The sequence below is a fragment of the Vicia villosa genome, unplaced genomic scaffold (genome assembly GCF_029867415.1).
Source record: "Vicia villosa cultivar HV-30 ecotype Madison, WI unplaced genomic scaffold, Vvil1.0 ctg.000363F_1_1_3, whole genome shotgun sequence".
In the NCBI taxonomy this organism is placed as follows: domain Eukaryota; kingdom Viridiplantae; phylum Streptophyta; class Magnoliopsida; order Fabales; family Fabaceae; genus Vicia; species Vicia villosa.
In genome coordinates, this window is record NW_026705164.1 from 291,875 (window position 1) to 314,733 (window position 22,859).

Genomic DNA, 22,859 nt, shown 5'->3' on the forward strand with positions numbered 1-22,859 from the left:
AAATTTCTCCTCAAAGTGATTGAAAACCGTCTCCCTCACCTCTTCAACCGTCTCCGCCAATCCTTCCGAAGAGTGAATCGGGCCTAAATGATTGTTCCTCCGTCTTTGTTTCAACACCTTGTGGAAATGATTTCAAGTTATCCTTACCCGGATTTTTCCAAAGAATACACTGAGAATGTAGAATTATTCATTTCATTTGACTGGTTTTCTTGTAAAATTATGTGGCAATTGTATTTTAAGGTGACATGAGATTATAGTTGTCAAATGTTGCAAAGTTGACAAGTGATAGGTACTATCTAAGTATTTAGCATAATAACTGTTCCTTGATGTTTATTTTGGCTATTCCCTATATTGTAAGAAATTTGTTTAGTTAAATGTACTTATACAAGTCTCCGATTTCATTTAGTTTAGTTAACGATAAATCTCGTGTTTCAACCGTTAGTTTGAGATCCATTCAGGGTCGGCTCCTTGTGTGCTTGAATAAAAACAGGGGCTATATTGAATCTATTGTCATTGTGTTTTGCCAATCTTCTTCCAGATCCAGATAATGATTCGAGAACATTGCCACCAGTTCGATGAAACTCGCAAGTGAAGTATAGCTCACGAGAAATGAGATACATGTCGCGACTGGTTCAAACAAGATGATGCAACTTGGAAGCTCGACACAGGGTGTGCCTATAAATCGGAAGGACTCACAATCTCCAATACCCGGCAACATTGACCGATCCCACAGTCAAGCTTTTTTACATATACTATTTGGTAATGCAGTATGGTTTTTGCCGGTTAAACATTTGCGAGCTAATAATTACAGAACATATAATAAATATCCATGTGTTGTATGTCCTGAGTTATTGATAGGATGAATGCAAAATGTGATTATTTTTGTTATCGGTAATGGATTTTGATTTTGCCATGGTTACCTGCACATGTGAATAATGGTAGAGAAGATAGATATTAAATGAATTTGGTTCACTTATTGAGTATGTTGAAACATCTTTTGGGAGAAATCTCTGTCAAAATTTCACTTATCTGGCGTAGAATTTGCATCGTATAATTTAGTCGGTTTGCGAATTCTTAGCAAGTAGTGTTCCTGAACAGAGGGGGTCTGATTATTATAGATGAATAGGATGGACATAATTCTGTGTTTGTAGAATGTGCAGTTGCATAGAGTTGCTGTGAATGTCTTGCGTCACTCAAAGCTCCCAGATCGGGATGAAATTGGCTCACAATGAGAAACATAGTACCAATGTGATGTCGATGTCGACGATAAAGTTAGTTAGGGCAGACCGGTGAGTCGAGATGAGACATGAATCACCATGTTAATACTGTTGATACTGCCATTTGGAAGATATGTATTTCTCACACAGTCTATTGACCGAGTATGATTAACTATTGTTTGTTTACAACACTTTTTTTTGATGATCTAATGTCATTATAACTCAACTTACAATGTGTATGTGTTATCTAGATGTTGTGGTGTCGATTTCTGTATGTCGTGCAATGCATTTTGATTTTAGAGTTACATTTGGAAGATTGTGAAAATTGTTGGGACAAATTAGCACTGTTATGATTAGAAAAGAAATTGAAGATGACACTAACAGGATGGCTGGGAAAGCAAATCAAATATGTCCTGTCTCAATTCATCTCAGCGTCTACCTGCCATGTGTTTTCAATTTGATGCTGGTAGATCTGCCTGTTTTAGCAAAGGTCGCAGTAGAGGGACAACCAGAAGGTAGTGACGTCTAATGCTATAAAAACTCCTAAACAAATTGACCCTGATGGTAAAAGAACATTTGGTGTAACATGAATACTCAATGATTTCTGGATATCGGGGTGGCTATTATTCCAGTTTTATCGACATGCTTCGTTACAAGCCGGAAAGATAAGTAACTCTTATCTTTTTAACTTCCTAAAATCACAGCCGACTACGGTCTATTAACTAAAGTGTCCACGAATGCTTATCTTTATAGACAAAGATAAATAAACTATGAAAGTACAAATATAATGGAGATTATAGTTGTTTAGGGGCTTCCTCTACAGTTTGTTGATAATAATCACACTACATTCATCCTTGGTTCCTGTTGTTTTGTCACACTATATGTTGCAGGTTGTTTCTACCAGGATAGTGGGTCATTTGGGTGAACTGATACGCTATTTGTATGACGTGATTATGATATTTGATTACTACTTTTAAATGTTTGAAGTCAGCATCCGTGATGACAACGACTACATATCGAGTCTTATGGGAGGACAAATCAAGATTGCAATGATCGGAGATGACAAGTCAAGCTCTAATGTCATCGTAAGAGTCGGATTGAAAATAACAATGACAGGTCAGCGCTTCTTCTGCTTCTGCTTCTCGAATATGAATGGAAGTGTGTCATCCTATGTTCCAAACCGGACTTGGAAGTTAAGTTGGTTGAGGTGAATCATGTGTACCAATTACAATAGCTTCAGATCAGTTCCTCTCGCAAATAGTAGCAAATTTCCAGGAGTCATAACTGGGCAGGAAAGTTCGCTCATGATGAAACCTGAAGCTGGTATATTCGAGAAACAAGGACTTTAATGGCTTCGGTGATTATGGTACTGTTTTGGGCGACAACAAAACTAAAAAGATCACATGAAAGCATGATTACTAGTCTTAAGGATATTGGAAAATCATACAGACTGGGAAGTCTGATGCAATAAGTTTGTTACTTTGTATATCCGATTTGCGAGAAAGGAACACGAGTGCGCTCAACGACAAAACAAACATTTGGAATCATCAAACTCCCGGGTCAGATGAGTTTTCACTCTCGGCCATAGTGGTCGTAACTCCCTGATTTGGTTTTGTTTCGGTTTATAAATTGTTGAAATTGATTTTGTAGAAGTTACTTGAATTATAATATAGAGGGAAAAGAAAAGCGAAGTGATGATAGAAATTCATTTGTCTGTCAATCCGCTGATATTCTTTGATGTAATTCGTGAATCCCGACAGGTTCTGATCGCTTACCTATTTTCCTCTCTTGCTTGATTTCCATTTCTTGAGTTTCTCGATTTGTTGAATCAATTATTTATGATTTTTGAATTGTTGTCAGAATTATTTATCAAAACAATGATATCACAAGAAGCATAGATTTCACAGTCAGTAAGGTAAATTTGATCCAGCTTTTGACAAGCCTGCAGATATTAACTTCCAATTATATGACATTGATGCCTAGATTCAAATGACACTAGACACAACACCGACGCTGACACAAACAGAACCATAAAAAGAAGATAAAAATTAATTTGACCTCTCTTACATCCATAACTTCGGCATGAGCAGTAGGATCTTTGTTTCTTAAAACCATGTTATGACAGCTAACAACAACTTCTGCAGCTATTATCATTTATCAACCATAAGATGTTTAGATTTTGAATAACATCATTGACCAAAACGGATAAATATATGAAGAAATTGATCAACCCTTAGGTGTAGCAGAAGCATCATGCTCCATGATGATGATTGTATGAGAAACTAAACATGTTTTTGACTTGTTTGTTGAAATAGTATTAACAGCTTTCGTTTCAACTTTGTTATACCAAGCAAAACCATGTGTTGATTATTTAAATGGTATAAACAATGATTGAATATTTCATTATAAAGTTAAGCTCAGAACCACGTGGGGTGCTATTTTAAATTGATTAGGAGTTTCTTGTGTTATACCAAGCGATCCATAGATAATCATTCTTTTCATTTTTGTAGCCTCCTTTTCATATCAAGTGCGTTTAAAATATTATAAGTGATTTGGTTGGCGTGTAATTTTGTGATTAGTGCTATATTACCACCTATAGGGACTGATGAGCAGGATGTTTTCACTATAGCAGGGGCGTCAAATGGGCAATTCAAAGTTGGAGACATGTACAGGAAACTTCATATGGAGGATGAGTATAAGAGTGAAGAAATATGGGAACATATTTGGAATCTGCAAGTGCCTGAGCGTGTCAGGAATTTTATCTGGCTGCTAACTCATGACCGGTTAATGACCAATTTGTGAAAGAGTATTTGTGGCATCGGTGAAGCTTACTGTCAGCTTTGTGGAAATGCGTGTGAGTCTGCGATACATGCCATGAGAGATTGCAGAAAGGTTAGGCATTTTGGGAGGAACTAATCCCAAATTGTGTTCGACAAAATGTTTTGGCAGGTGATTTAAAGGCATGGAAAAACATCAACGTTATAGTGCATGGAAGTCATGATAATTGGATCTGCTTGTGGGCGGTTGGCTGCCATGTAATTTGGTCGTAGAAAATCAAGAAGCTCATAATGATGTGTTTGTGAGACCTCTCAATGCTCGCGAAATAATTGTAGGACGCATGAAAGATTATATTGCTGCTACCAGTTAGATGGATTCCTCCACCTATCAACTTTATCAAAATTAATGTTGATGGGGCTTGTGGCAAAGATAGCATTGCTGGGTGTGGTGGATTATTGCGGGACTCGAATGGGGGTTGGATTTGTGGTTTCTCAAAATTTATAGGCAACTGTAATTCTTGTATAGGCAAAATTTGGGGGGTGTACGAAGGGCTTAATATTTCGTATGCCAAAGGCTTTGCGAAGATTATTCTTAATACTGATTGGAGGAAAGTTATTGATTCTATTAAGAATAGCGATTATAAGGATTACTCAACGATGGCGTTGAACAGGTAATTCAAGTTACTTATGGCGAATCATGACGAGGTGATTTTAGATCATACGTTTCGAGAAGCAAATTATGCGGCAGATGAGCTTGCTAAAGCAGGGATGAAGATGAAAACAGGTTTTCTTCTCTTTGATGAGATCCCGCATTGGATAAGGAATCAGATTCAAGAAGACTCGAGGGGTCGTTCTACTGTTAGAGTGTTTGAGTTGTAGTTTTGCTTTTTTCAGGCTTCGGCCCTCTTTCTTACCAAAAAAACAAAAAAACAAAAAAAAAAAACAAAATTTTAGTCAATTTGAACTAAAATAAACATCTATATTTCATATTGTTGATAAGATGAAAATCTGTTCTAGATGGTGTTTGAAAGCAAAGTCTTCATACATTAATTATCTGCTAACTCAGAGTATGAGCTTTTCCAGCTTAAAGTCCCTTAAACACAATGTATGGAAAGACAGTGTGAATAATACAAATTGTATCAGTTCATGGTCTCTCAAACTTGGCCTAGAAGGACGATGTTATCAATGTAGGCTTTCCCCATCCACTGACCCTTTAGTAGGAGATCCAGAAGTGTGAGTCCCTGAAGCATGAGGTCTAGAAAAGCGAGTTGATTTGGGCGCGTTTAGCAGGTGCGAAGGGACAAATCTTCTTTTCTTAAAGGGGAATGCTCTTTTAATCCTTAGTGGTGCCTTCCACACACTAGAAAACTCGAAAATGCTTTTCATTAAAGTCTTTCATAAAAGTCTTCTAGTTGGAGTCAATATTCTACAATATTAGTTAGATGAAGCAGCATGTATGTTAAATTGTAAGGTTGGAACTACTAGATTCAAATACTTGGACATTCCTATTGGTTGTAATCATAGAAGAAAGGAGTTTTGGAAATTGGTGATTAATGCAATGTTAGGAAGATTGTCCAAGTGGAATTATCAGCTTTGTCAGGTATTATTTCTAATCTTAAATCTTTCTTTAAAAATTTATTATGTGGTGGAGGATTGGAAAGCAGAAAAATAACATGGGTTCATTAGAGAAAGGTATACTAGGAAAGAGAAGAAGGGGGATCTAGGTATAAAAAATTTAACGGCGTTCAACCTAGCTATTAGGAAAGTAGGAATGGAGATTTTATGGGTTAAGGTTTTAAATAGTAAATATGGTGAAATCATTGGTAGAGTGAGTAAAATTGAGAGAATGGGGTCGGCTTGGTGGCATGACATAAAAAAGGTAGAAAGTAGGATGTGGGACTTTAAATTACATTGGTTCTTTGAAAGGTTGTGCATGAAATTAGGAAGTGGAGCTGAATCGCATTTCTGGACCGATTCTTGGATAAAAGGAATAATCTTGAAGAGCAGCTATGTGGGATTGTTTGGTTTAATTGAGAACAAAAAGGCTTCATTAGGAAGTGGTGAAAGATGGAGAAGACGTGACTTGGGACATAAGGTTGAAAAGAACCTTGAATAAAGAGGAAAGAAAGCTCAAAGAATTGTGCTGAAGGAAGATTCAGAAGATAAGTGAAATTCGGGTAAATAACTTATTCGGTAAAGGATGCTTATTCCTCAATTTTGATGGAAAGCACAAGATTTGGTATGAGAAATTATGCAGCCGCATGGAGTCATCTGATCCCGCTTAAAGTATTTACACTGGTTTAGAGATTATGGCAACATAAAGTCCCTACAAAAGACAGCCTAGTAAAGAGGGGGTTTTGGACGATCTAAAGTTGCGTGTTCTTTTCGGATGCAGAAAAGAAGATATTGTTCCTCACATTTTCTTAGATTGTCCAAAAATCGGCGAGGACGAGGAGGTTCAGAACGCAATCTTTCTGTGGCTGAATGTATCTACAATAATACATAATTCAATTTTGGGAAACTCTTGGAAATTCGGAACCCTCTTTTTCTAAAATCTAAATTTGGTTCTGTTTTGGGTAAAACTTATGTTAGAATGATTTCAAGTTATCCTTACCCGTATTATTCCAAAGAATGGACTGAGAATGTAGAATTATTCATTTCAATTGACTGGTTTTCTTGTAAAATTATGTGGCAATTGTATTTTAAGGTGACATGAGATTATAGTTGTCTAATGTTGCAAAGTTGACAAGTGATAGGTACATATGTGATAATGAGTGAGAATTAAAAGTTGGGATATAAGATGATGTATTGGTGAATTGGAATGGGTGTGTGTTTGTGTGCCAGTGATGTCTAGTGAGTTGCTGTGTAATGTCACTGCCGAGAAGAAAACTATAATCCTAAGAGTGTAATTTGAATGTGTTAAGAGATAATCTAAGTATTTAGCATAATACCTGTTCCTTGATGTTTATTTTGGCAATTTGTTTACTTAAATGTACTTATACAAGTCTCCTATTTCATTTAGTTTAGTTAACGATAAATCTCGTGTTTCAACCGTTAGTTTGAGATCCATTTAGGGCCGGCTCCCCGTATGCTATAAGAAAAGCAGGGGCTATATTGAATCTATTGTCATTGTATTTTGCCAGTCCTCTTCCAGATCTAGATAGAGATTCGAGAACATTGCCACCAGTTCGATGAAACTCGCAAATGAAGTATAGCTCACGATAAATGAGATACATGTCACGACTGGTTCAAACAAGATATGATGTAACTCAGAAGCTCGACACATGGTGTGACTATAAATCGGAAGGACTCACAATCTCCAATACCCGACAACATTGACCGACCCCACAGTCAAGCTTTTTAACATATACTATGTGGTAATGCAGTATGGTTTTTTCCGGTCAAATATTTGCGAGCTAATAATTACAGAACATATAATAAATATTCATGTGCTGTATGACCTGAGTTATTGATAGGATGAATGCAAAATGTGATTATTTTTGTTGTCTGTAATGGATTTCGATTTTGCCATGGTTACCTGCACATGTGAATAATGGTAGAGAAGATGGATATTAAATGGATTTGGTTCACTTATTGAGTATGTTGAAACAGCTTTTGGGAGAAATCTCCGTCAAAGTTTCACTTATCTGGCGTAGAATTTGCATTGTATAATTTAGTCGGTTTGTGAATTCTTAGCAAGTAGTGTTCCTGAACAGAGGGGGTCTGATTATTATAGATGAATAGGATGGACATAATTCTGTGTTTGTAGAATGTGCAGTTACATAGAGCTTCTGTGAATGTCTTGCGTCACTCAAAGCTCCCAAATCGGGATGAAATCGACTCACAATGGGAACCATAGTGCCAATGTGATGCCGATGTCGACGATAAAGTTGGTTAGGGTAGATCGGTGAGTTGAGATGAGACATGAATCACCATGTCAATACTGCTGATACCGCCATTTGGAAGATAAGTATTTCTCACACATTCTATTGACCGAGTATGATTAACTATTGTTTGTTTACAACACTGTGTTTGATGATCTAATGTCATTATAACTCAACTTAAAATGTTTATGTGTTATCTATATGTTGTGGTGTCAATTTCTGTATGTCTTGCAATGCATTTTGATTTTAGAGTTACATTTGGAAGATTGTGAAAATTGTTGGGATAAATTAGCAATGCTATGATTCGAAAAGAAATTGAAGATGAACTAACAGGATGGCTGGGAAATCAAATTAAATGGATATCGGGGTGAAAGAACAGTTGGTGTAACATAAATACTCAATGATTTCTGGATATCGGGGTGGCTATTATTCCGGTTTTATCGACATGCTCATTACAAGCCGGAAAGATAAGTAACTCTTACCTTTTTAACTTCCTAAAATCACAGCCGACTACTGTCTATTAACTAAAATGTCCATGAATGCTTATCTTTATAGACAAGATAAATAAACTATGAATGTACGAATATAATGGAGATTATAGTTGTTTAGGGGCTTACTCTACAGTTGGTTGATAATAATCACACTAGATTCATTCTTGGTAACTGTTGTTTTGCCACATTATATGTTGCAGGTTGTTTCTACTAGGATAGTGGGTCATTTGGGTGGACTGATACGCTATTTCTATGTCGTGGTTATGATGTTTGATTACTACTTTTAAATGTTTGAAGTAAGCATCCGTGATGACAACGACTACATATCGAGTCTTATGGGGGGGAAATCAAGATTGCAATGATCGGAGATGACAAGTCAAGCTCTAATGTCATCGTAAAAGAGTCGGATTGAAAATAACAATGACAGGTCAGCGTTTCTTTTGCTTCTGCTTCTCGAATATGAATGGACGTGTGTCTTCCTATGTTCCAAAACAGACGTGGAAGTTAAGGTGGTTGAGGTGAATTATGTGTACCAATTACAATAGCTTCAGATCAGTTGCTCCCGCAAGTAGTAGCAGATTTCCAGGAGTCGTAACTGAGCAGGAATGTTCGCCCCGGATGAAACCTGAAGCTGATATATTCGAGAAACATGGACCTTGATGGCTTCGGGATATTGGAAAATAGTACCAAAAAGATCATATGAAAGCATGATTACTAGTCTTAGGGATATTGGAAAATCATACAGACTGGGAAGTCTGATGCAATGAATTGTGTTACACGGAATTGGGTCACATTATTTACAACTTTATCATGGCTGAGAGCTCCATCAGTATGAAGATTTATTAAGAAAAGAAGTATAGACAATTTTATGCTTTGGAAATGCATTAATTTTATTGTCGGAACTTGGTAAAATTTACTTTTAAAGGCGTCGCTCATTTCTCCTGCGTGGCTTCTGATGAGAACTAGTGTCCTTCTGTGCATCAGCAATAAAACTTGAATCCGATAGCTAACGCAGCTTCTGCTTTGGCTCCATAAACCAATCTCTGCATGATGTCAATGAAACAAATATGTGATCAATTTAAGAGAGGTTAGAGAAATTGAGAGAGGTTGAAGGCTTGCCTTAATTTTTGAAAGATGAATGGCACCAAAACACATTGGACAAGGATCACAAGAAGCATAGATTTCACAGTCAGTAAGGTAAATTTGATCCAGCTTTTGACAAGACTGCAGATAATAACTTCCAAAATTATATGACATCGATGTATAGATTTAAGCCTTGACACTAGACACAACACCGACACGACACAAACAGAAACAAAAATAGAAGATAAAAATTAATTTGACCTCTCTTATAGCCATAACCTCGGCATGAGCAGTAGGATCTTTGTTTCTTAAAACCATGTTGTGACAGCTAACAACAACTTCATCGTTTTGAACAATGACTGTGCCAAATGGACGTCGATCACCAAGATTCAACACCTTTATATGCTTTTTCAATAGCTTTTGTTAGGAACTTATTGTCTCTATCTTCTGCAGCTAGTATAACAAGTATAAGAGAAAATAAAGTATGAAACAATAAAGAGAAAAACATGAGAATTCAATCTGGTTTATATTCATAATCAAAGTAAGATCTGTTTTGTCTTCATAGTGTTAGAATACAGTAATAAGGAAGATAATTGAAGATGTTTAGATTTTGAATAACATCATTGACCAAAACTGATAAATATATGAAGAAATTGATCAACCCTTAGGTGTAGCAGAAGCATCATGCTCCATGATGATGATTGTATGAGAAACTAAACCTGCTTTTGACTTTTTGTTGAAATAGTATCAACATTTTTCGTTTCAACTGTGTTATACGAAGCAAAACCTTGTGTTGGTTATTAAATTGTATAAACAATTATTGAATATGTCACTAAAATATTCAGCTCAGAACCATGTGGGGTGCTATTTTAAATTGATTAGGAGTTTCTTGTGTTATACGAAACGATTCAGATAATCATTCTTTTCATTAGTGTGGCCTCCTTTTCAAATCAAATGCGTTTAAGAAAATATTATAAATGATATGGTTGGCGTATTTGGTTATTATCTATATTTCATATTGCTGATAAGATGAAAATCTATTCCAGGTGGTGTTTGAAAGCAAATTCTCCAGACTTCAATATGGATTTAGATATTCCAACAATTTCTAAACAATTTAAAGTTGAATAGCTATAGCGGAAAGGGAGATCCATATGAACACGTATAGCATGTTGATGATCTCCTGAATTATTACCAAGCTAATGAGGCGGTTAAATACAAGCTCTTTGCACAAACACTAATCGGATCAACCCTCCTGAATTATTACCAAGCTAATGAGGCGGTTAAATACAAGCTCTTTGCACAAACACTAATCGGATCAACCCGGATCTTGTTCAAATCTCTACCTAATGAAAAACATTGATTCATGGACCGATTTGTGTGAAAACTTCATTGCTCGCTTCACAATTCGGAAAAGGCAACTTGTGACAATATACGTCCTAAATGAGTTACTTAGAGGAAGAAGGAGAGTTTGCAGTCATATATCGACCGCTTCTCACAAGTGGCCATAGAAGTGGGAGGCTTCAACTAGAGCCTCAAATATTCGATTTTTTAAAACGGTTTGAAATAGGATAGCTCCTTTAGGAGAAGTTAAGGCATAAGGGGCCCACAGTCTGAAAGAATTACTGAATAGATAGCTTCACTTTATTACTCCATTTTTTTTGAAATTTTTGTGGGTGCACGCATTGACAAAGATTTTACATTTTTTATGCTTAAAAAGTGCAGTATCTGTTGGCCCGCTCTTCCCTTGTCTTTAGTTTCTTACGAGGCGGGTCAAGGTTTTAGGTCGGCGCCCTCAACAATATTCGCCCATCCCCACCCTTTTATTTGCGGGCTTTTACGAGATGAGTCTAAATGGGGTAGACACGCCCGTTTTCAACCCCAGTTAGATAGTGATTGATGGTAGAAGCTCTTGTGACATAACATTCTATTAGTTGTTCAAGAATATGAGCCTAAAGGAAAACTTGTGGCCATATGAAGGATCCGAAATGCAAATTCAACGACACAATAATATGTCCTTGTGGATATAGTGAATTGATGATCATCATGGTGTTTTGATGACGACGGTGATGATGTTTGTTAAAGTCGGTTGTTATATCTTTCCAACTCTCTGATAATGGTGATTAACTTGAAGATATCTTAAGCATCATCAAGTAAAATATTCAAAGTTTCAGTGAAGTGTTTATATGATCATTGTATCTAAAAAAGGAACTTGAAGTTTCAAAGTTGTGAAAGATAAAAAGTGTGAAAGCTCGTTGGGTCGTGTTTATCTAAGTGACTAGAATCTAGTGAAAGTAGATGAATAGTTCCTAAGCCAATAAGGCAATTCACACACACACTTAAAAAATTTGAGGAGCCTTTTTTAATTTGTAAAGTCTAGCTAATTGATTAGGGAATTGTCGGATCAATTGCGAGTTATTTTACAACTAAATAATTGAATAGCCCTAGTGTTATAATCGATTATTTTGCTTTATAATGCTAAAAATCGATTGGAACAGGTCTTTTAGTGATCAACAATGATTAAATATCAAAATTTTCTATTTGAGGCTTGAACAATCGATTACTAACATGTAATAATTAATTGGCATAATTGATTATCTCATTACTTTGGCTCTTGGATTGTTTCCTTTTTGAGCCGTATTTTCTCCTATATAAATTAGGCTTCTCCTCATTTGAAATCACACAAGAACTAAAAAATTTCCTAGTCCTTTCTATTTTATTATTGTCCTCTTCTCTCTCTCTCTAATATTTTTTTCTTCACCAAAAATTGTCTTAAAGTCTTGTAAGTGAAAACCACTTGAGAGAAAAAGTTGTGTAGTAGTGTCATTCCTTGTTTGTTTATTTCAAGAGTGGGATTCTCTACAAGGTTATTGTTTGGGTTTGAGAGATAATCTAGGAAAAATCTTTATTTAATTCTAGAATTCAGTCTGGAAATTTATATTTGGTTATCGAGATAGTTGTTAAAATCTCTACTCATTCATGAGCTCAGACCGTGGAAAAACTCTTGTTTGGTTAAGGGATAAGGCATACTAATGACTCTCGATTCACTTGTAACAAAGGCTTGTGGCCATAACATGTAAAATTCTCTAGAATATCTCTTGAAGAGAGGACTAGGCCAGCATTCGGTCAAACCTCTCTAAATCCCGGAGTCATCTCTATAACCTTATCTCTTTATTTTCTGTCATTTATTTTATTTTGATGTTTTTCTCTAATGCATACTAACACAAGTTGTTGTTTTAAGTTAACAACTTTTTAAAATTAATTAGGAATTTTAAATATCACAATTCACTCCCTCCCCCTCGCGACTCTTGGGTTTGGAGTCACTTATTTAACAAGTGATACAAAATTAAATAAGTAAATTGGTGAGGGGATGAAACTCACCACCTTAGACATGTTGAATAACTTTGATTTTGAAGGGGAATTGTAATCCAACCATGATCTTAAATTGTTGAAAGATGAGAACAACATCTCACTTTTCTTTAGAAGGTATAACAAGGTGAATTTGATAAAAGCATCAAGAAAAGATATACAATATGAGTGTTCAATGCTTGAAATAAAGGGAACAGATCCCCATAAATCAGTGTAAACAAGTCCTAGAGAAGGACTTCATTGACAGCTTGAGATTTTACAAGGCGAGAGTTAGGGAGAAATTCAAACAAAACAAATTTTTCATGAGCACATTGACTGACAGTGATTTTGGTTATGGTTGGAACATGAAAAAGATTTTGCAAGATAAATTAAAATTTATAATTATAAAGAAATTTAAAAGAGGAAGTGCTAATAGGTTGATTTGACAAAGCTTGGCCAGTGCTAATAACTAAAAGGGGATTTGTTGGCGAATGTTTAATGAATTTTATGTGACATTGTTGCGAGAAACACCTGAGTTAGGATAACGAGTTAACGACAAACTGGGTTTGTAGGGTCAATATTGACCACAAGTGCTAGAGATTTTAAGAAGGATTATTGAAGTTTTGTTAAGTTAGAGGTATAAGGATTCAAATTAGGAGATATAATATAAGTTGGGCTTTGCCATGTGTTGTAAGACCATGGTAATAAGGAGATGAAGGTCTTCAAGGTGTAAGATTATGAAGTGGAGGGTAGAAATTAGACTAGGGAGGGTAGGGTTGAGAAGTGAAAGGTGTGTCACCAAGAGGTAGATGAGGAAAAAAGTCTCTCTTGAACCCTGTGATAGCAAATTAAGGCATCATGACTGTGCTTCTTAAAAAAAGACATCATGACCATATTTGTGACATTCTTAAGTTACGGCCTCCACAACTACAACCACCATGGCCACCAGCACCACTGCCACCATAAGGTTGCACATTAGATTCATAATCATGCCCTGGTATTTGACTGAGATTAGCAGACAGCATGACCATATTTGCGACATACTTAACACTGAATTGAGTCACGATATCAACGACTACAACCACCACAACAGCACCACTGCCACCATAACCATAAGGCTGCACATTATATTCTTAATTATGGCCAGGTATTTGACTAGGCATCATGACCATATTTGTGACATATTTGACACTAATGGGAGTCACGACCTCCGCTTGAGGTACAGTAGATGAGTTGGATGTTACAGGTGCAAATGCAGCTGCAATGAATGTTCAGTGACTATTGCATATATACAAAGGCAATCTAGCCATTTTACAATGCAAAGCAACATCTCAACTTCTTCAATGATTTGGATAGAATATGAAAAAACAGAATTGACAGATTTGATAGAAATAGAAACTAGATAGGACATTAAGGTGTTAATATAATAAAAGAGAACCTAATCCATATTAGTGGAATTACAAAAGTTTGATGTTGATATGATTTTAAAAAAATTAGATCAGATACATGCACAAAAAATTTGAGTGTCCGATACATTTGTGAAAGTACTAAAAAGTTAGATATCAAATAATCCATAACAAGCCTTTATCAAAAAAAAAACAACTCATAATTTTTAAAAACAGTTAAATAACTATAATGGATTTCAAGATTTTGTTTTTTATAGGAGAATTACGTAAACAATTTCTTATAAATAATTTGATAACGAATGACCAAAATTGAAGTAAACAAAAAGGAAATAAGGAAATAGTATCGCAATAAATTAACAAAGTAAAAGCATATAAAATGTTCAGCTGAATAATCAAAACTGGTCACAGATGGTACTCAATCTCAAGACATAACTGTTAAAGTACAAAAGATAACTAAATCAAAATCCTTGGTTCTAGAAAGCTATAAGACTATAAAATAGTCTCAAAGAAAAACCAACAATAAAATAACTTTAATATCATAACAAAAGGCCTGAAAACTTATTTCTTCTTTCCAGCCTTGGCAGCATCACCAGCCTTAGTCTGCAGGATATAACACAACAGATGTTACACTTTTATGGTTTTATAAAACAAATGACGTAACATGAAAAATAACAAGGCAACCCATATGTTTTTACCTTCTTTACTCCACGAATCTTCTTGGCCCTGTTCTTTCTCTCCTTCATTTGCTTCCTTGACTTCTCTACCTTAGTATCAAGCCCATTCTACAAAATTCAAAATGAACACGAATTAGAATTCTGAATACAATGATGCGGAGCAGTACATGGAAAATAATTGAATATGGCCACAGGCCAGACGTATAAGATAATCCAAGCATTTATTTAGGAATGGACAGATCTAGGTAGAACATATGTCATTCAGGTAAAAAAAATGATCAAGAACATTTATGAATAACACATTATTAACATTGACAGCACGGGAAATTCTTCAAAAGATTCACAAAATATATCTGAGTTACAACAAGTTTAAAACAAGATGGCCTTCGTATTATACAACAAAGGACATGTACAGTTCACTTGGAGAAAAAAAAACTAGTTGATGTTAACTTTGAATAACATAACTTACTAACAATCAGTAAATAACAACTAAATAATATATACATAATCAAAAGGATAAAAAATGGAGGTGTGATAACTTACAACTATGCCAAATAAATAGAACTGCTAAGAAACTAGAAGAAAAAGGAATATAAGAAAGGTTAGAGATAACAATCTACTGAAAAGAGAAAATTAGCTCACCCTGATAAGTCTGTATTTTGGCTCGTACTTCTTTGCATTCTCAACAGAATCATAGATCAAACCAAAACCAGTAGACTTTCCTCCTCCAAAATGTGTTCTGAACTTGAAGACAAAAACAGTGTTTGGGTCCTTCACGTCATAGATTCTGGCTAACTTCTCTTTGAGTTCAGCCTTCACAAAAAAATAGCAATTTCAACAAACAGAAAAATAGAAAAACAATTTTCAGCTGGTAAATTGTCTAACACCAGGTAATTATTCCAAAGATATATCATAAATCATAACCAAAACTGTACCTTGGAAACATTGGCCCTTCCTGGATGAAGAACATCAATGACCTGCATCACATAATTATAAATACTTGTCAGAAAACCCTACACATTTCAACCAATATCATAAAAGAAAACCATAATTAACTGCATCAGCCATTAAAAAATATTACTCTACGAACATAATATATATTTAGAGAATAATAAACTTACAAGCTTGGTGATTAAACATCTAACAATAAGATAAAACATATTAGTAAATAATTAGTAAAAAACACAGATTTAAAATCCCAAATTCGTATAAATATAGTGTTTCAACCGAATCAACTTAGACTGAGTAATTGACTAAAGCAACTAAGTCCAAGGAAAACAACCAAAAAGCTTCTATTAAGCAAAATAACAAATCAATTTCCAGTACGATTAAACTATGGCGCTCAGTAAATTACAGTGTACAAAGATCTGAATCCCTCAAATGAATCCAACGCATTCAAAATTAGGGTTTGTGAAAAAATTAGAGAACGGAGAAGAAAAACTCACAAATTGCTTCCTTGATAGAAGCCTGTTTGTCATGAACTTCCTGGTTCTGATGGTGACTGCCTTGTCCGCCATGTTGTTCTTCCGCGCCGGTAAACAAGCTTCAGAGAGAATAGGCAGTGATGCACAAGCGCAGACTAGGTAGATGAAAGTGGAGGACTGAAACAAAACCCTAATTTATACGAAACCCTAGTTAAACTTCATGGGCCGGCCCAATTCAAGACTATCGAGAGACTTTGGTCATGTATTTGAAATATTCTCTTCACACCCCATATTTATTTATGCATTTCCTTCTCTTTATTTTTTTTCTTTTTAATGAATTATGTGTCCTTAAAAAAAATATTTGAAAGTAATTAAATTGATGAAATTATATCACTAAATCATACTCATAAAATAATTATAAAATTTTAATTTTATAATTATTATAAAAATAACTTTATTATAAATCCCTTTTAAACTCCCAAGCTTTTATTGTTTTACACTGTAAAATTTTCTTTTACACTTGTAATGATTGAAAATTAAATTAATTTCAGAATATATTTTTTAGGCAAAATACATCTTTTGCTCCCTTAACTATACCCCCTAGTTCACTTTGGTCCTTAAATTTTTTTTGTGTCATTTTGGTGTTTTAAATTTCAAAAAGTTTCAAAGAAGTTCACTTTGGTCCTTAAATTTTTTTTGTGTCATTTTGGTGTTTTAAATTTCAAAAAGTTTCAAAGAAGTCTCTTCTCTCATGTTGTCTCAAACGTCCGTCTATTTTGTCTACCTGGCAGGTGAGTTTGCATGGTGTCACCTTCTTCATTTCCCACATCTTCAACAGATCCACACTTCCTTTAACTTGCATCTGCAAATCCTTTAATTCTCACCAACAAGAATTCCAACAAACCTCTGTCTAATACTCTTCTAAAATACTCACTAAAATTTCCCACAAAAATCCATAATCCTTGCTTCCTTCAACTTCACGCACAACAACAACGTACTCGTTTTCAATTCAGAAACGGCACACAACTTCATCAACCAAAACACACAAAGAAGCAATATCATGCAACACACTACAACGATACAAATGCACCACACTCAACAACAAATCCAAACCAGACAGATTCACAGAACAAAAAACTCAGGAGATTGAGGAAGAATGAGAATACGGAGAGGAAAGATAACGAGTCCAAAGAGCAAATGTACCTCAATTGTTTGAATCTTCTAGTTATTTTTTTTGCAACAAACTTCATGTACTGATAAGTCTCCCTGAATCTAGTGAAATTTTGAGGTTGGAATCGATTTGGGGCTTAGGTTTTCTTTTATGATTGTATTGTTCATTTGCTTGATTTGAGATATTATAGAGTCGCGATATCCAAAGAAGATTAAGAGTTTTTTATTCTGTTGTTTCGTTGGAGAAAAGAGCGATCGAGAGAGATTGAGCGAAATATCTCTGTTTCTCTGTTCTTTGGAGAGAAGAGCGAACTTCATGTACTTGTAATTCTCCCAAAATCTTGCATCCTGGCCTTTTAATTAAATCTTGAATGTTTAGGGTTTTGTTCTTAAAGCTTGAAATAAATAGGATTTGTGATGTGCTTTGTAAATTTTGTTTTTGCAAGAGGAGGAAAGTTTTCTTTTTTTGCAGGAAATTGAAAAAAGAACAAGAACAGAGGTAAGGAAGAGAGAAAAAATAGAACAAGGATGATGATGATAAGAAGGAGGCAGAATCTTTTTCTTCTTGTACATGTATGACTCACACTGCCATCTGGACTCCGCTTACCCACTCATCATACAAACTGTCATCTGGGAGTTTTTTTTTAACTTTAACTAACGGTTCACTAACGGAAGGAGTAACATGGATGTGTTAAAAACTTAAAGGACCAAAATGGTATGAAAAAAATCAAGGGACCAAAGTGAACCTAGAGGTATAGGTAAGGCACCAAAAAGGGTATTTTGCCTATTTTTTATGATAAATTTAAAAGCAGATAATATTCATTTATTTAAACTTATTTTTCAAAATATAAATCTATGCTTTTTAAAATTTTAATCGTGGATAAACTTCACAAAGATTTGTTTCTAAAACTTAATTAAAACTTTTTAGAACTTTATTTATGAATTACATAATAGGAATGTTAAGATTAAAATTTGAGAATGTGTAATTATATGTTCAATAAGTTTAAAAAAAAAATTTACTTTATACATTCTATATATTAATAACTTATTTTCACATCCCATTTTGAATGCTTAAAAAGAACTAATTATTTTTTAGTAATATATAGTGTATGTTTGATTTAGCTTTTGGAAGAGTTAAAAGCAATTTTAAAGTTATATAATTGATTCTGAAATGATTTTGAGGTGTTTAGTTGTTCTAAAGTGAAATTAGTTATGCCTCTAGAATTTATTCTATTTGAAGCTATAACTTATAGCCTTTGATTTTAAACGTGATTTTTACGCTAAAAGTTATTGTTCAATTCATTTTTACATAAATATGTCCAAACACAAATCACTTTACATCCAACTCACTTTTAACTAAAATCGATTCTACAAAATCAATTCACTCATAATCAATTATCTTCACTACAAAACCACGTATACACACACTTAACTTCTTATGTCTATCTATATATGAAATTGAATATGCATTGCAAAAGGAACTAATAAAATGTTTAAAAAACTAAAACCAAACTTTTCTTTAATTGAAATTCTTTTCATAAAAGGTTGGGCTCTTGACTAGAATTGGATCCTATTCAAATCAAACCTTAAACTCGGCCTAGAAGGCTTCACTTGTAACACCCCTTTTCTAAACCCAAAATATTACCGATAATAACATAGTAATAAAGCATGCATATTTAAAAGGGTGCCACATGTAATTTCCACAACAATGAAAACTAAACATACACGTGCATAATATGCATTCGATCATATTTATAACACATATTTAAAACTTCATGTATCATCAATATGCATATCGCAACAGAATTATAACTTCTCAAAACAATTTCAATGATTATATCTCATACTATAATCATCTAACAACATAAGGACTATATTATATTATAACATGTCATATGAATTCAAATCTAGGCACAAAGACCACTTAACAAAATATATCCAAATACAAGATCAAATAAGAGAATGTAACAATATCCCATTGTAACAAAACACGAGTTCAAATACCCCCCCGTGTTACATGACCAGAGCATTGGCTCAATACCTAAAAAAACGATAAATAACCGATAAGCTCCTCGGTTGATCCTCGTGCAAGCACACTACTCGTCAGAACTTGCGGAATGTCGCATTGAACATCAATCAAATAGAAGGGTGAGAATTTACATCATAATTGATACATATAATATGAACAATGAATATAATACACAATAATCCAATAAATTCATCACGCTTCATAATTAAATGAGTTTCATAAATATTGCACATAACACAAATTTCCAATCATCACATAAGCACGCATTAATCCAAACATCACCTAGCAAATCAATGTGACCCCAAATGCAATCAATGCGACTCATGCATGTGGTACCATATGAACATCAAGCTCACCGCTCCTGATTCCATATTCAAGAACCAGAGTCACGCTTCCAATCCGGATAAGTCCAAAGCACTCAAATTTGAACATATAGTCCACCGTTTACAAATCCACAAAAGGAACAAAGTCATGCTTCTATTTCCACACAATGATCAAAGCCAACCAGAGTATCATCTCCCCATGAATGCATGTGCAACAAGATTCACATTATATGCAATTAGGATTATCACACAACCTTAATTATCCAAGCATATCACAATAATTTGCCCAATTTAAATTATCCACCCAAAACGTCACACAACACACATTCAACATCAATAAGGTATACATATAGTATTTATTAACCACACATAACATTTAGCACACAAGCCCATTTATGTTACTCGCACAATTCATCAAAACACGTTATCTACATATACCAAAATCAAGTATCGTGTACATATGTTAATTCGATTCAAAACTTATCCAAACATCATTGAATAAATTATTAAAATCCATGGAAATCCATCTTAAATCATAAGCATACAGGATCCCAAGTCAAAGAATCAAAAATCACAAAATTACATAACAGGCCTCGCTACGTGTCCGTTTCCGCGCTACGCGTGCCATGTCAAAAGTTCACGCACTACGCGCGCTCTGTCCCACGCGACGCGCCCTCTGCTTTTTTTACGGCACTTCCAAAACTTGTTTTAACCAACCAAAACACATCCAAATGGTAATTAATCACACATATGTGGTTTCTATTCATGGGTTAACATTATAAACATAAAATATGATTTAATCCCAAATTTTCATGAATTCAACAAAAACCCTAACATTTGAAACCTATGAAGTAGAGAGATGAACAACCCAAGCATACAACTACCCATTGCTTACATATATACCCACAATAATGAGGATTATCCCCCTTACCTCTTAAAGATTCTCCTTCTTCTTCTAGGTTCCTATAAGATCCGTAAAAGTACATTAGCAGTAATTAGAATTTGAGAATATTAACTAGTATTATGCTACTTTCTTTTACGAGTTTTCTATTTAATTGTCGATTTTGACCAATTTTATTAAAATTGTGCTAGGTCTTAATTAGAGTTTTAAAATTAGCACAATGATTATATTAGCTTTAAATGTTTCTTTTGTGTTAAAATTTCAACAGTAAATTTCTTTTGATTCTTAAGAAAATGATCAAAATTTACCCGTCGTTTAAATTTTCATTGACTCTGATTGTTGTAAAAATTTATATAAAAGCTTTATATATCGCCGAGAATGAGAATTTAATCTCAATACTTTTTCTAAGCTAGGGAGCAAAAATTTATTCGAAATAAAAAATTATTCAAAAATTATATTTTATTTTAATTAAAAGGTTATAGGAGAATTTTTCTGTTTCCGTAGAAATTATTTCGGGCATTTTTATCAGTATCACATAACACCGGAAATTGCACTAATGCGGAGAGAAAATAAAGCCATCATTTGGAAGGATATACCATAGATATTGTGCAGATTATGCAGATTAAGAAGTGATTGGTAATTATGATATGATGTCGGCAAGGTTTATTTTATAGTAACTCTTAAGAGTAATAAAACAAGTAGTCCAATTCTAGTGATATTACCTTTCACCAAAGTAGTATTTAAATACTATAAAACTTACTTCATACATGCATGATGTACACACAAGTCTCTACAACTACTTTTAACTCAGGTAAAAATTCTTCTCACAAAGGGAACGCATATTTGTTTGTGTTCTGCAATGAGAAGGTGGTTTTTGCATTGATGATTGGTTTTAATGACATGGAAGATTGATGGTTTTCTATTGGATAACACTGTAAAACTATTTTACACTGTCAGGGCACTATCTTTTAACTCATAAATTTTTTTATCACAATGTAAGACAAAACATGTATGATGCATTATTCCAAATGTAGTAAAAAAAGAAAAATAATATTTATATATGGACAAAAATACGTTATTGTTTCAAATATTTTTATATACGGCAGCAATTTTATTATTGATTCAAATATTTTTATAAATAATGTCAAAACAAAAATAATGTTTATAAACGGGGAAAAATATATTGTTTATTAAAATATTTTCATATACAAAAAAATATTATTGTTATAAGCGGTAACAACTTTACTATTGATTCAAATATTGAATAATTTTTCACACATAAAAACATGTATATTTGCATATTAACGGGAACCTTAAGTTACCGATCAGAATATTGCATATTAACGGGAATCTGAAGTTATTGATTATTTGTATTGAATATTAACGAAAATATGAAGTTACTGATCACAATATTGAATTTTAACGGGAACATGAAGTTACTGATTAAAATATTGAATATTAACGGGAACATGAAGTTACTAATCAAAATAGTGAATGTTAACGGGAACATGAAGTTACTGATCACACAATGTTGAATATTAACGGGAACGTGAAGTTATTGATTCAAATAATGAATATTAACGGGAACATGAAGTTACCAATCACAATATTGAATAGTAACGGGAACTTGGAGTAACTGATAAAAAATATTGAATATTAAAATAAACATGAAGTTACTTATCAAAATAGTGAATGTTAACGGGAACATGAAGTTACTGATCACAATGTTAATTACTTTTAATATACATTTTTTTCTATTAAAAAATATACATCTGAAACAAATGCGCCTTCCGTACCAGAACCGCTGCGAACACACGGGTTTGTTACTAGTTGGTAATTATGATATGATGTCGGCAAGGTTTATTTTATAGTAACTCTCAACAGTAATAAAATAAGTAGTTTAATTCTACTGATATTACCTTTCACCAAAGTAGTACGTATTTAAAGATTATAAAACTTACTTCATACATGCATTTGTACACACAAGTCTCTACAACTACTTTTAACTCAGGTAAAAATTATACAACAGCATATATATATATATATATATATATATATATATATATATATATATATATATATATATATATATATATATATATATATATTATACAACAGCATATTTTTATAAATTC

The 22,859-nt window shown here is 33.8% G+C and overlaps 1 protein-coding gene, 1 long non-coding RNA gene and 1 other non-coding gene across 18 annotated transcripts in view; 2 read left to right on the top strand and 1 right to left on the bottom strand.

Moving 5' to 3' along the window:
- LOC131627422 (uncharacterized) overlaps positions 1-13,462 on the top strand; it is a 33,228-nt gene extending 19,766 nt beyond the window's left edge. For 6 of the 16 annotated variants that reach the window (XR_009291450.1, XR_009291463.1, XR_009291451.1 and 3 more), the window contains 2 exons: positions 539-3,132; positions 3,847-7,589. This is a non-coding gene — a long non-coding RNA (uncharacterized LOC131627422). Of the gene's footprint in view, positions 1-538; positions 3,133-3,846; positions 9,567-10,498 lie in introns of those variants that run through there. The other 10 variants (XR_009291458.1, XR_009291453.1, XR_009291452.1 and 7 more) reach the window with 10 other exon arrangements.
- Positions 2,904-2,988, top strand: LOC131627429 (small nucleolar RNA snoR14). Its single transcript, XR_009291466.1, has one exon. It is a non-coding gene; the product is annotated as a small nucleolar RNA snoR14 (small nucleolar RNA).
- Positions 13,463-14,573: 1,111 nt separating the features above from the next.
- Positions 14,574-16,476, bottom strand: LOC131627421 (small ribosomal subunit protein eS24z). The gene is made up of 5 exons (XM_058898281.1): positions 16,323-16,476; positions 15,813-15,854; positions 15,520-15,690; positions 14,899-14,985; positions 14,574-14,803 (listed from the first exon to the last, which is right to left on the bottom strand). Exons 1-5 carry the CDS (start codon positions 16,392-16,394, stop codon positions 14,762-14,764), a joined length of 414 nt encoding a protein of 137 aa, XP_058754264.1. The 5' UTR covers positions 16,395-16,476; the 3' UTR covers positions 14,574-14,761.
- Between the last annotated feature and the right edge of the window lie 6,383 nt (positions 16,477-22,859).